The sequence below is a fragment of the Equus caballus genome, chromosome 1, assembly GCF_041296265.1.
Source record: "Equus caballus isolate H_3958 breed thoroughbred chromosome 1, TB-T2T, whole genome shotgun sequence".
NCBI classification, from domain to species: domain Eukaryota; kingdom Metazoa; phylum Chordata; class Mammalia; order Perissodactyla; family Equidae; genus Equus; species Equus caballus.
Genome location: NC_091684.1, coordinates 52,154,660 through 52,167,405, shown reverse-complemented (window position 1 = coordinate 52,167,405; position 12,746 = coordinate 52,154,660). Strand labels below are relative to the sequence as shown.

Genomic DNA, 12,746 nt, shown 5'->3' with positions numbered 1-12,746 from the left:
TATATTAATATATATGCAATGCTTGACACATAATGACTACTCAATAAACAGAAAATGTGACTTCATTGAAAACACTGTGTGAAACTTCTGCAGATGGTTTTGAAGAAGAGACAGTTGGGACATTTTCTCTGGATTATGAATACATAGAGAAGAGAAGGGAAAACACTCTAGAAGGAGGAAGCGTGAATGTGGTTCTGAGACTAAAATTTATGGAGATGCTTTTCCTTTATTTTGAATGATCAATTAAGTTGCTTCTTCTTACTACAGGAGAGTAAGCTCACTCTGTGAGAACAGAAACCTTTATCTGTGTATTAGTCATATTCACTATTATATGCTCAGTGCAGAGAACTGACACACAGTAGGCACACACTCAACATTTCTGAATGAATGAAACCATCTATGAATATGAGATGGTGGCAAAAATGCCAATTCCACTTATTACCAAGAGCAATATCTCGACAAAGCTTTTCTTAAGTCAATAGAAATATCCCCATTAGAGGGCCCTCTCGGCTTCAGGAAAGAATATGGAAATGAAGGCAATGAAGGTGACATCCAGTCGGGGACCCTGAATGTCAAGCCTGGTTTCTATGTAATCACTGCCCCTTTGGCAAGTATCTTGTCATTAGACTAAAGTCCATACTCTGCATTAGTGATTTTATAAAAGTGATGTCCCATAGAGGCACCATCTACTGGTATAAGACAGGGGACTGGAATGACCCACCCTAAACACAACTATGGAAAACACTTGCCTACTTTCTCAGAGTATAACCTCAAGAGAGCAGCCCTACCCCGAAGCAGCAGACCACTGTGCCTGAGGACGCTGGGTTCTAGTTCCACTTCTGTCATTCACTGGTTCTAGATTTTTCTGGGCTTTAGTCTCTGCATCTATAAATAAAGGGGGCTGGATGCATTCTCTTCAATCTGTCAGTCTATTAAAATGTCCATGCCAAATTAGACACCAGTCTTTTTCTTAGATAACCACGGCAAGTCCTGTTGGTCGTTTTTATCAACAATGCCAAGGAATCTCCAATCAATCACACCTTAAACCAAATGTGTCTGTGCCGATGGCAGAGCCAGAGGGACCAGCTGCAACTATGGATACGCCAACGTTCCAGCCAGGAGAAGGTCTCTGGGAACAGTATAAGCAACCTTCTCTGCATGTGACCCCTTCAGTGCATGTCAGTGGCCTTCGTTCCACAATGGAAATTTCCAACCAGAACGTCCTTAAAGTTGGGTGGTCACAGAAGAAAAACAATTATACCCGGGCCTGTCGTTGAGGAACGTCTGAGGTCAAGATAATGAGTGAGAACATTCGTATTCTCTGGTATATCTCGCTAGTTTGATTTTTTTCCAGTAGTACTCTGAGCTGGCCTCAAACTAGATGATGGCAAGCAAAGCTTGGACCAAACGGAAAACAGTATTCTATCGGAATGATTTCCACCTCTGATGTTCCGTAGGGAACTTGAGCCAGGCCTAGCGACAAGTAACTGAAGGGTAACTTGTCCTGTTTTCTCTTTAGCATGCAAGGCTTCCCTTGTAGGGGTAAAAAAACCACAAAACCCTATACATCCATATCCATATACAAACAATTTAATATGTAGGTATATATACATATTTTTAAAACACATTCTTCCATTAAGAAGAACACACAGAATTAACAAGTTTAAATTATTCTCACTTAGGGCTTTGTCTCCAGTTATACTGTGTTCTTTTGTGCTGGTAAAACATGTGCTTTAATTAGCAAATATCTGTAAATAATTTACTTGCTTTTCAAATACAACAGAACAATGGGGTCAATTTTCACATACGTTTACCCAGCATGCACCCTGGGTCTTAAGGCAGACTTTCCCATTGTTCAATAACTATATCAAGCTGCCCAACTCTTGCTGCCTTCCTTGGTGGAGTGGAGGGTGGGGGTAGGGGGCTAGAAACCCAAGTTCCAGTAGCAACATCCCATTTTGCAAGACCCCAGAAGGCAAGCACATAGCATTGTCTGGCTTAAGCTAAAACAAATTCCTATGCTCTCTAACCCTGGAGCCATCTGCAAGGAACGTGGAAGTGTGCCAAGGGTGAAGGGCACTGGAGTAATAGCTGCAGGATGCAGGTGCTCTGCTGTCTCCCTGCCCCTGGACAGTGTGAGCCCAAAAACATAAGGAGCGATGTATGAGGCCAATGAATCACAGAACCTCATCTAGGCTCTGCAGGGTTAAAACTGGGCGCCACGCATGCGGCGCAAAGAAAGATGTTAAATCAAATGAGAATGACTGCTCCAGGACTGGAGGCACTATTATTTTGAATAAGATTGAAAAGGCCAGAAAAAGCAATTCAAAAACATTTCAATTATGTATTTCCCAGAACTACATCTTTGAGCAACTAATGCAAATGTTACCACCACAATAAAACTTCTTCTCACATAAAAGCATATAAAACAGGTTGAACAGCATATACTTTATATATCATATGCATATTTTTGACTATTAATAAAAAATTCAAAATCTATGTATGCTTTACTCTCCTAAGCAATACAGTAATTATGATTAAGGGACAGGCAGCACAAAAAGAGCCAATTTATCTTACTCGTGCTCAGGAATACTATTGTGTAACTAAGCAACTAAAGACAAAATATGGTCTAATTAATTCACTCCTATGCTTATTTAAAAGACACAATTAGAACATTTTTATTTTCCAGCCTGCACAGTAGCTCAACATGCTTGAGGGTGTAGAAAGCAAAGCCTATTATTCTCAAAGACAAGAGTTTAATGTTTAGTGCCACTGATCAGGCCTGGAACTCAACCATGGAGAGGAGGGGGCATGTTTCACAGCCCAGGGATGCTCGGAGTCATGAGAAAGAAAAGGTAGGGGGGAAAGATGTTTATGGATCCACTATACTGACTAGCAACACGTGGCCTCTACCCTGTTTTTCTCACCGTGGCACAAGGACGGAGATGGGACTGTGAACTTGATGGTCATGTGTGCAAGGACACACGCCACTGTGCGTCTGTTTATACAGCCACAAAGATTCTACAGAAATTTCATGTGATTAAACCACCCGTCCTAGTCTGCATGATAAATCTCAAATATCCATCTTTAACGCAGCTAACAGTGCATCTGATTTTAAAAGCAGAATTAATTTACGCAAGTGTGTGCTGGAGATTGATGCCATTAGCATGATTCTAAAGCACCCTTTCAATAATCATCATCATCTGCATGTTTGAAATGTGTTGTCAATACAGACACTCACAGTCCAGGGTGTGAGCCATGTTCCCTGAAGGTTAAGACCCAGGTTCTAATCCCCAGCAAGCCAGGGAAGATCACGGTGTGGCTGAAGAAAGCTATCCTCGTGCAAGGGCGCAGGAGCAGATTTATCAAGGAATGCAGGAATCCATGACCACATTTCTGAGAGGCGAATGAATCCTTAAGCCAACAATCGATAAATTTGTTTTAAATTTCTTTAAAAGCCAAGCCAATGGGTAATCACTAGCTACAATATTATTCTGAGTAGAAGATGGCAAATATCCAGCTATCCTGGCTATAAAAAATGACAAGCAAATGCATTTGATTCGAGCAATTATATTCTGGATGTTGGTTAAACCTAGACTTTGATAAATGAGCCTGAATCATGTGTCACTAGATGCCACTCTGAACAATGGTATGCTTTATTAATAATTAATAACGAAGTATTTACGTGTATGGACTCGTGTACTTCATAAAAACAACATTTCCTTAGTATGTGCCTGACACTCAAAATGTGAAAAGAGGTTTTAATAGCTTACAATTTTGACTTGCTATCAAACATGTGGCCTAGTTAAGACCAACAGTCTGAAAAATATGCTGCTCGCGGGAACTGCCGACCAACGCTCAGGTGAGGACTGACTCTTCGTCCCTGAAGTCTAGTCTTTTCACAGATTGCCTCCCCAAAGCCCGGACTTTTTATGGGCTGATGGCTGAAGATTGGAAAAGTACTCAATGCAATGGAGATGCTGGCTCCAGCCTGACCATTGAGTCCCAAATATTTACTAATTTCTTTGTTGAGTGCTCCTAGAACTTTTTCACATCCTCCAGTGCAAAATGACTACGGGTTTTAGAAGAGAAAGAAGTGTGGATGGGGGCTGGAGTTGGCCCACATGTGAATGACCAATCGTAGCCCCTTTCCCAGAAAGAAACTGGGCCATGCTTAAAGAAAGCGGACTGTGGGAAAGAAGGTATTTTAATTATGTGATTCAGTCAGTCATTCAATAACTACTTAGCGAATAGCACTGAATACTGTGGGGGACCCAGAGGTGGATAAAGCACAACCCTCTGCTCCTGAGAACAGCACTGTAGTGGGGAGGGGACAGGGGGAGTGACAGGCGAAAAGGAAAAGAACACAGCCAACCATCCCAGAAGGCACAATTTGCCAAGTACATGGGAGGTTGAAACCAACCACTGGATGGTAAGCTTCCGGAGGGCAGGGATTCTTGTCTGTCTTGTTCACTGCTGTAGCCCCAGGGTCTAGAACAGGCTGCAACACAAAGTAGGTGATCTACGGATCAGTGAACGAGACTTCACTTTCTACTTTCCAGAAAGATCACAGAAGGCTACAAATAAATAGTAACCTTAGTTAACCTCTACTTTAACTAAAGAACATAGACAGAAAGAATCTGGCAGCAGCTCTGTGACTAGTGTCTGTCTATGGGGTAGACTATGAGCTCTCAGAAGGCTGGGGCCATTCTCCTTTATCTCTGTATCCCATTGTCCAGCACAGAATAGGTCTTCAATCAACATCTGAGGAGTTGAATAAATTCCTTTTGCAAAAACAAGCAGTGAGCCTTCCTTTGAACACATTTTTACATTTATTGTCAGCACAATTCACCAACGTGTTATACAGCATATTATATTGTTTATACATTTTTTAAAAACATGTGTTGATCTCATCTCTCTACCAAGACTGATAAGCTTCTTGAGAAAAGGGGCCACATGATGAAGGGTTTCGTATCCATCTCTGTACCTAGCAGAGCGCTGAGCACGTGGTTAGCACTCAGCAAGTAATTTTTGATTAACTCAAGATAGGTGATACCAACTAGGTCTAGAGTTAGAATCCTAACCATACAAAATGTAACTTAGTATATATTCTACTGATTCTCAGATTTGAATATCCTAGACTCAATGTTGAAAGAGTTTTGTATATGTAAATGTTTTGACATATTAATGTTAAATTACTTCTTATATTACTGGATCTTGCTCCAAAGCCAAATAAGAAAGAGAAAACGGTACACAATCACATTCCTTATAAACCAGGGGCTTTAGCAAACTTTTCTATAAGGGGACAAACAGTAAATATTTTCCACCATGTGGGCCATATGGTCATGGTCACAACTGTTCAACTCTGCTATGGAAGCCTGAGAGAGGCTATAAACAATATATAAACAAACAAGTCTGACTATGTTCCAATAAAACTTTATTTACAAAAACAGACAGAGGGCCAGATTTGGCCCTCAGGTCTTAGTTTGCTGAGACTTGTCACAGTCTGACAAATTCTCTCCATATAATTCATTAGTTCTCACCCAAGTTCTAAAGGGCCTGTCAGGCAGAGTTAAGATATTCTTTCTCTGAGCTTAAGATCATTACTAAAAGTAAATAACTATAATAACAGCATCCATCATTTGCTGAGCTCTCAGGTATGGGTACTATGCTAGTTGCCAGGCTCTTTTCATTATGATGTCTTCTAATTCTCACAGCAAAGTAGAGATCATTAAATTCATTTTACAGATGAAGAAACTGAGGCTCAGGAAACTTAAAGAAATTGTCCAAGGCCAATGAAGTCACTGAAGAAGTCTCAGAAATTTCTGAAAAATCAGCTCATGAATACAAACCAGAGATGGAGTGGCTATCCACAGATAGAGCAAGGACAATCCTAGATTGCAGAATGTGTCTACCTAACCCCATGTGTGATATGATCAGGCAAATCTTTTAAAATAGCCTGTTGATCCAGTAATCAGCATACTTCAATACTAAAATGCAAATCCTTAAGGAATCTTTTATTTTGGTGACACAGCTAAACTCAACATACAGATGAAAGCCAGCCTAATTTGGGGGGAACTGAATTGCTCTATGTTCTAGCAAACTAACCTAGATGCTGCCCTCTCATAGAGAAAAGCTTTGTTTAGGAAGGTCTATAGTAGTGGTCCCAAACTTCAATGAGAACAATAACACTATATTAATGATAATAATAATGAGCCAACCACTATTGCAGAATCTACTATGTGTCAACCTCAGCTGTAAGCACTTTACATGTCTTAATTTATTTAATCCTTAAATAATCCTAGGAAGTAGATGCTATATTTCCATTTTATAGATGAGAAAACTGAGGCATGGAGAGTTTAAAACTTGCCCAAGATCACAAAGCTAGAGCAAGACCGTTTAAAATGTTTAAAACGCAGAATCCTGGGGCTGGCCCTGCCGCCAAGTGCTTAAAGTTCTGCACGCTCCACTTCAGCAGCCCAGGTTCATGGGTTTGGATCCCAGGCGCAGACCTACTCCATTCATTAGCCATGATGTGGAGGCATCCCACATACAAACTAGAGGAGGATTGGCATGGATGTTAGCTCAGGGTGAATCTTCCTCACCAAAAAATAAATAATAAACAAAATGCAGAATCCTGGACCCCAATTCCAGAATTCTAATTGAGTTAATTTCAGTAGGGGCTCTGGAATATCCATTTTAAACAATTTTTAACCAGATAGTGAGGCTGGAGATAGTCAAACCACTTTTAGAAATCCTGGCTGCACGCTAGCATCTGTAATGCCCAGATGTGCTTGATCTTGACTCCCTGACATCATTAGCTTACTCATCCACACTCAGTTGCACGTGACCAGCAAACCTTCTTGTAGAATCCAGCCCATGGCCAGTCAGGCTGAAATCCAAGCTTGCACATCCACCTATTTTAAGAGGGTATATTGGCAATAGCTTAAGTACTTGGCAATTTGGAAATGAATGTAATCAGAAGTTACCCAGTAACAGAACCAATTACCCGCCTACTTCGCCATTTTCTTCCTCTGAAGAGCTACTGGCTGAATGTGGCAATTTGGGGTAATTACTGAAGACACTTAACTCCTTGCATATGGCCCTACTCTTCACTTTCATGGTAATTTAAGACAGTATCATGATTAGAGCCAGGAACCTCCATACAGACATAAAAGTTATTATGTTTATTATTTATAAATTAAGAATATCTAGAATAAGGGCCACCATGATCATAACTCTTTTCTATTTAGGAACTTTACAGCTTATAAAGTACTTTTGCCCATATAATGCCTCTTGATATCCACAACAATCCACAGTCAGCCTTATTACTCTTCCCATTTTGTTGCTGAAGAAACTGAGGCTCAGAGTGCTTATGATTCTTCAAGGTCAAACAAATAGTAAGTTGCCGAATCAAGATGTGACTCTTTCTGGAATGCTTTCCCTCAACACCAGCTGCCGGCACAGGAAGGATGCAAAGGCAGCAGTGTATATAAGCAAGCATGTCATTACCATAACTATTAAAACTAATAATAAATTCTTAATGATTACTAATACTGGCATTAAATGTAACTGTTATTGTTATATACCACTGGCTAGGGTTAGCTGAACTTTACAGAATCTGAATGGTTCTGCTACCTAAATATCTGGTGACTTTTGGCAAAGCTGATTGACTAGTCAACTGTGCAAGGAACTGGCCTCATTAGTACACACCTTAGAATATAATATGATATATTCAAGCTCTGGTTTAAAGGGTAGGTTTCAGCGGAAAAGTAAACCAACCCTAAAGAATAAGAAGGGCTAGCTTCTAGCCTGAGGACCTTTGACAAACCACACTGCCTCTCCAAGCCTCTGTCTCCATCCGTAAAACGGGCATATAAGTTCCTGCCTTATGCAGCCTCCTATAATTATTGCAAGGACCAATAAGAAAATGTTCCCTAAAAAAGCTCTCTGCAGATCATAGCAAACCACACAGGGACGCTATTTCTAATCTTGCCCAATGATAATTTTCCTGCTTTTAGAACTGACGTCTTTGCATTTCTAGAAATCATAAAAAGACAGAATGGTTCTCTTAAACCAAAAAAGCACACCGAGGCCTGGCTGGCCTTTCAAAATGGATGCTGATGTCAGTCAATCAAGAAATTATTAACCTCTATTTGGTTACTTAAAATAAACTACTGGCTGATTAAATGTGCTGAATGCTTTCTCCAAGTAACAGCGCGCATCACCAAGAAACCTTTCTCCTTCAGTTACACATTGCAAATGGCAAATGCACCATTCAGAACTATTTAAAATCAATAACAAAAATCATTTCAGTGTATATAAACAAGTTAATGGAGTAAGCGAAAACAAAGCAAATTTCTTAATGAGAGGGCCCTGTTGCCCCCTCTAGGTGCCAGCAGTAAATGCTGGTTTCTGTAAGCTCTCCTCCGCTGCTCCTCTTCTGCTAATGAATGACTAACTTAGGCCAGGGGGGAAATGACATCACCAGGGTGGAAAACCGATCTGCATTGGGAAACTTTCTACCTGCTTTACATTTGTCATAATTATTTTGCACAATGCAGTCTGCATTTGCATAATTTTGAGGCGTGTCATTATCTCAATTGAAAATTGTTTTAATATGGCTGAATAATTCACAATGACATCAGCCAAAGTCCTAATGAAATATACAAGTATAATCATACAGCTAATTACCAGCCGTGTTAGCATTAAAAAACAAATCATGCATAATATTAGACGATGTATATGCAGCTGAGGATTATAAATAGAGCCATCTCCCTCCCCAAGCCCCCTAGAGTTTACTTTTAAATGGCAAGATTAATTTTCTCAGGTATGGCTCATGTAGAAGCGACGAAACGCACAGATCATTACAATGGTTCGTTTTCATTTCCCCATAACGAACCATTTTTTTCAAGCCGTGTATTTAAAAATATATCTATTCACTCTCAGCAGTTCTAACAGATGCAACCTTCGGCTAATATTGCTTTTATTCTTAAACCAGAATTCACTATTTAATTACACCAACAGCAATTAAAACTGGACCAAGTGGGGTCAACTCGGGGTCTTTAAAAAATATTCCAATTTCAATTAACAAAAAAAAGAGAGTGGCCACAAAATATCCCATAAAACACTGAATAATTTCCTTCTGGGTTTAGTCAGAAGTCTATTAGGCACCAGCTCTTTTCTGGATATTTAATCCTTCCCTTTTCCAGATCACAGGCCATGTTGAAGTAATAAATTTGAAAAGCAAATAATAAGAAATAGGGAGGGGGAGGGGGAGGAAGACAGCTGCGCAGGAAAGTTGGGTCGGGGGAGGGGCCGAGCTAGACCTCGGGAGAGGGAAGGAGCTCAACCTGTTGGTAGGTTGCAGGATTTTTCACAGTATTTCCAAACAACACCTTTGTAAAATTGCAGGCAGACGTCGGGAAATATGAACGTTTAAAACCCAAAGCTGGCGGGGGAGGGCGGAGGAGAAGAGGGGAGGCGTCAGGGGAGGAGGGAGGGGCTTATTTCCGAAGAGGCAGATTCGAGGGCGAACGTTTTGACGAACTCCAGTAATTAACCGGCAAAGACCACTGATGGGTAATTTGATCCCGGGGAGAGGGAGTGAACTGCGATGCCAAAAGTACAATCAACTCTGTAAGCCCAAGGAATTCTGGAAGGACTGGCAGGCAGCTCCAAGCTCCGGAATGAGTTAAACGGGGAACCATTCATTTAACAAAAAGATCCTTGCACCTACCTCGAAAGCTCGAGAGCCTGTCACAGAGCTAGCTGCCCTCAAAAGTCTCAGTTTGATTACCCTGCTCTCGCTTGGGCAACACAAAGCCTTGCCAGGCGGTCGTGCGCCCTCCCTCCCCGCCGCGCCGAGGGCACAGCCTCCCCAAAATAGTTCCCCCGGTAGGTACCACGGCGCTGAGGTCGTCAGCTGACGAGGGGAGCCCGCAGAACTGCGGTCACACGTGAAATGACAGAGCCGAAGGGAGGCGGCCGCCCTGGAGCCCGGTGACAGCGGGCTCACCTCGGGCGTCCTGCCGAGAGCGCGGCGAGCGCCCCCTCGGCCGCCCAGAAACGTGCCTAGGAGGCTGGGTGCCTCCCCACCCTCCCCGGGAGCGCGGTTTGGGCACGGAGGACGCCGGGCCCGCAGGGCCAGTGGGCGAATACACACCCCTCTGCCCTTCCCTCCCCGGTCCCCGTCCCACACATCCCCAAAGATCGCACTAGAAGACGTCCACTTTGCGTGGAGTAATTGAAAACTAGAACATCAAATGGCTTGTCCGAGGGGGAGGGGGTGGGGGAGAGAGATAGTTGTTAATGCTTAACGTGTTTGTGCCGGTTACACGACCGCTTTGAAATCCGCCCGGGCAGATCTGCAAGTTATTTGAATGTATTATTCCAGTACCTGTCATTTATCACTTTATTCAACACGTCTTTGCCAACTCAATAGCTTTTGATCTCACTCTGCCTCCATTTCGTAATTTCCGCCCTCTTAAACATATCAAATACTTACTTAAAAAAAAAAACGCGAACAATATCGAAACCCACCGAAAGAAATCCACCCAGCCCCGACCGAGCCAGACGCGAAGGTAAATTTTCAAACGGCAAAAAATATAAAAAGCATGTGATGTTCAAGCAGCAGTAGCAGGAGAGCGAACAATCTCTCTCTCCCTCTCTCCCTCCCTCTCTCTCTCTCTCTCTCTCTCTCTCTCACACACACACACACACACACACACGGAACCTTGAACAAAACCCTCCTCGAACAAGTTATTTGATCTTGACTAAAATCAGCAGTTGGATCCTCTTTGTAAAGCTGACAGCCAAACTCTGACAATGGCAAAATACTCGAGCCCCAGCTAGTGGCGCTACCCCTTTAAAAAAGGAGTCGATCCTGCTCGCCTGCAGAAGTGAATACAGTATTTTCAAGCTTGCCCTGTAATAAGCATTCCGGGGGGGGGGGGGAATAATAAAGAAAAAGGAGAGGGAGAGATAAGTTTACCACCTCGCCATGGTCGCTATTTCTGCCCTGGGGAGTGTCTTCTGGGAGGAAATAAAGTTTAGAGCTGGATAAAAGTTGCCGGCTGGTCCTCTCTTCCCACAACAGCTGGAGCTCCGCTATGCAAATCGGATCCTTTGGCGTACATCTTACAAAGAAAAAGTCGCCAAGGGACAAAATTCTTGGTTTGCCTTCAAGGTGGAATTGAAAAGCCTTGTAGAAAATGTAAGGTCCGTGCAAGCCACACGGTGAGCCGACCCACTGCAGGGGAAAAAAAGCACCAAATAAATAATGTAGCCATCAGAGCACAAACATCTATTCCCAGACACATTTACACACAGACATCCACACTCTTAATACAGAGGAGCCAACAGATATAAAGCTGGGTGGAAAAATAATAGAGCCCACAAATTTTCTGCCTCCCTTAAAAAAAAAAAAAAAAAAACTCCGGGCCCCCCCCACCGCCACCTCTCCCTACCTCTCCATCTGAGGCGGTAAAATTACATTATGTATGTATGATCAGTGCAGGGAATTTTTTAAACAATAAAAATGATTTGGGGGGATGCAGAGGGTAAAAGTTTGGTGAAAAGTTTGTGGGGGGTGTGGGTGGGTGTAGAGGTGTGGGTGAGCTGGGGGGCTGGCGGGAGCCGGGGGGGGGGCCGGGATCGGAGGAGCGGAGGAGAGCGAAATACCTGGAGTGAGTTGGGCTCCATCTCGACGTTCTGAATTGATTGAACTCAACATTCTCTCCAAACTTGTTGGCTTGAATGGATTGCATCAGGTCCTGGCAGGGAAAAACATTCTCTGCCTTCAGCCGGCGTAATGTCTCAATATAAAACTGAGCTGTTGCCTCCCCTTCGGCACCAAAATGATTGAAAATATGTCCTAATATTTCTCTGACGACTCAATTTTCAGCTCCTGTCAAAACTGTGTAGGTTTCCTTCCAAATGTGGGTTGATCAAATTCATAATCGGGAGAAAGGCTCCATCAGATCTCGGCGGGAAGAGGCTGGATCAAGGCAAAAAACCTATAGGAAGGTTTGTAAAAATAAAATCCACCCTAAAACTGTGTAAAGATGAGATCGCCCTCTTCTCAGTCTCCCTTGTCTAGGGGTGTCGTCTGATGAGATTTTTGGAGGAGACCAGTGCTAGCGAGCTCCGCTGTGCATCTGACAGGACCTGCTTGTATATGTCTAATATAAAGAACATTTCCTGCAGAGATTCCGGGGCGCTGCTCCTCTTTCTAATGCTCCTTAGCAGATTTGCTGTTATTAGACATGTAGATTTGTTTGATAGTTAAATTACGCTTCCTCACTGCCATGTTTTCGAGAACTAATCTGTTAAATTATCTTTTGATGCCTATTTACATGGAAGGGAAAAGTGGGTTATCGATTATATAAACATATAAATATTAATGCATTTGTTCGCTTCGCAAAAAAAATACTCAGCAAAAAAAAAAAAAAGAACAGAAAGACAAGTGAGCAGTGCACACACATCTCGGGATTTTGCAAACAATATTGAACGGACAGCGACTGCATTTAGGGACTGGAACAATAAACGATGCATGATAAATCAATAAATGCGAGCAGCGAGTCTGCTCGGAATATGAATTCAGGCTCCCGGTTCTGCGTGTGCATTCTTTAATTTTGAAGTATATACACTAGTACGTGTTTACAATGCTGATGGACGCCAAGGGCGCTCTCAAATGATAATGTGTTTATATAACCCAGCGCTACAGGAATAATATACCGACTCCT

General features: G+C 42.4%; 1 protein-coding gene across 4 annotated transcripts in view; it reads right to left on the bottom strand.

Moving 5' to 3' along the window:
* Positions 1-12,266, bottom strand: part of ARID5B (AT-rich interaction domain 5B) — a 175,599-nt gene extending 163,333 nt beyond the window's left edge. For 2 of the 4 annotated variants that reach the window (XM_005602399.4, XM_070262982.1), the window contains exon 1: positions 9,740-10,261. Coding sequence is in view for 2 of the 4 variants with exons in the window: in XM_001503500.6 (XP_001503550.1) it covers positions 10,997-11,251; positions 11,683-11,703 (276 nt within the window). In the remaining 2 variants the exon portion in view is untranslated. Of the gene's footprint in view, positions 1-9,739; positions 10,262-10,996; positions 11,252-11,682 lie in introns of those variants that run through there. The other 2 variants (XM_001503500.6, XM_005602398.4) reach the window with 2 other exon arrangements.
* Positions 12,267-12,746: the final 480 nt, after the last annotated feature.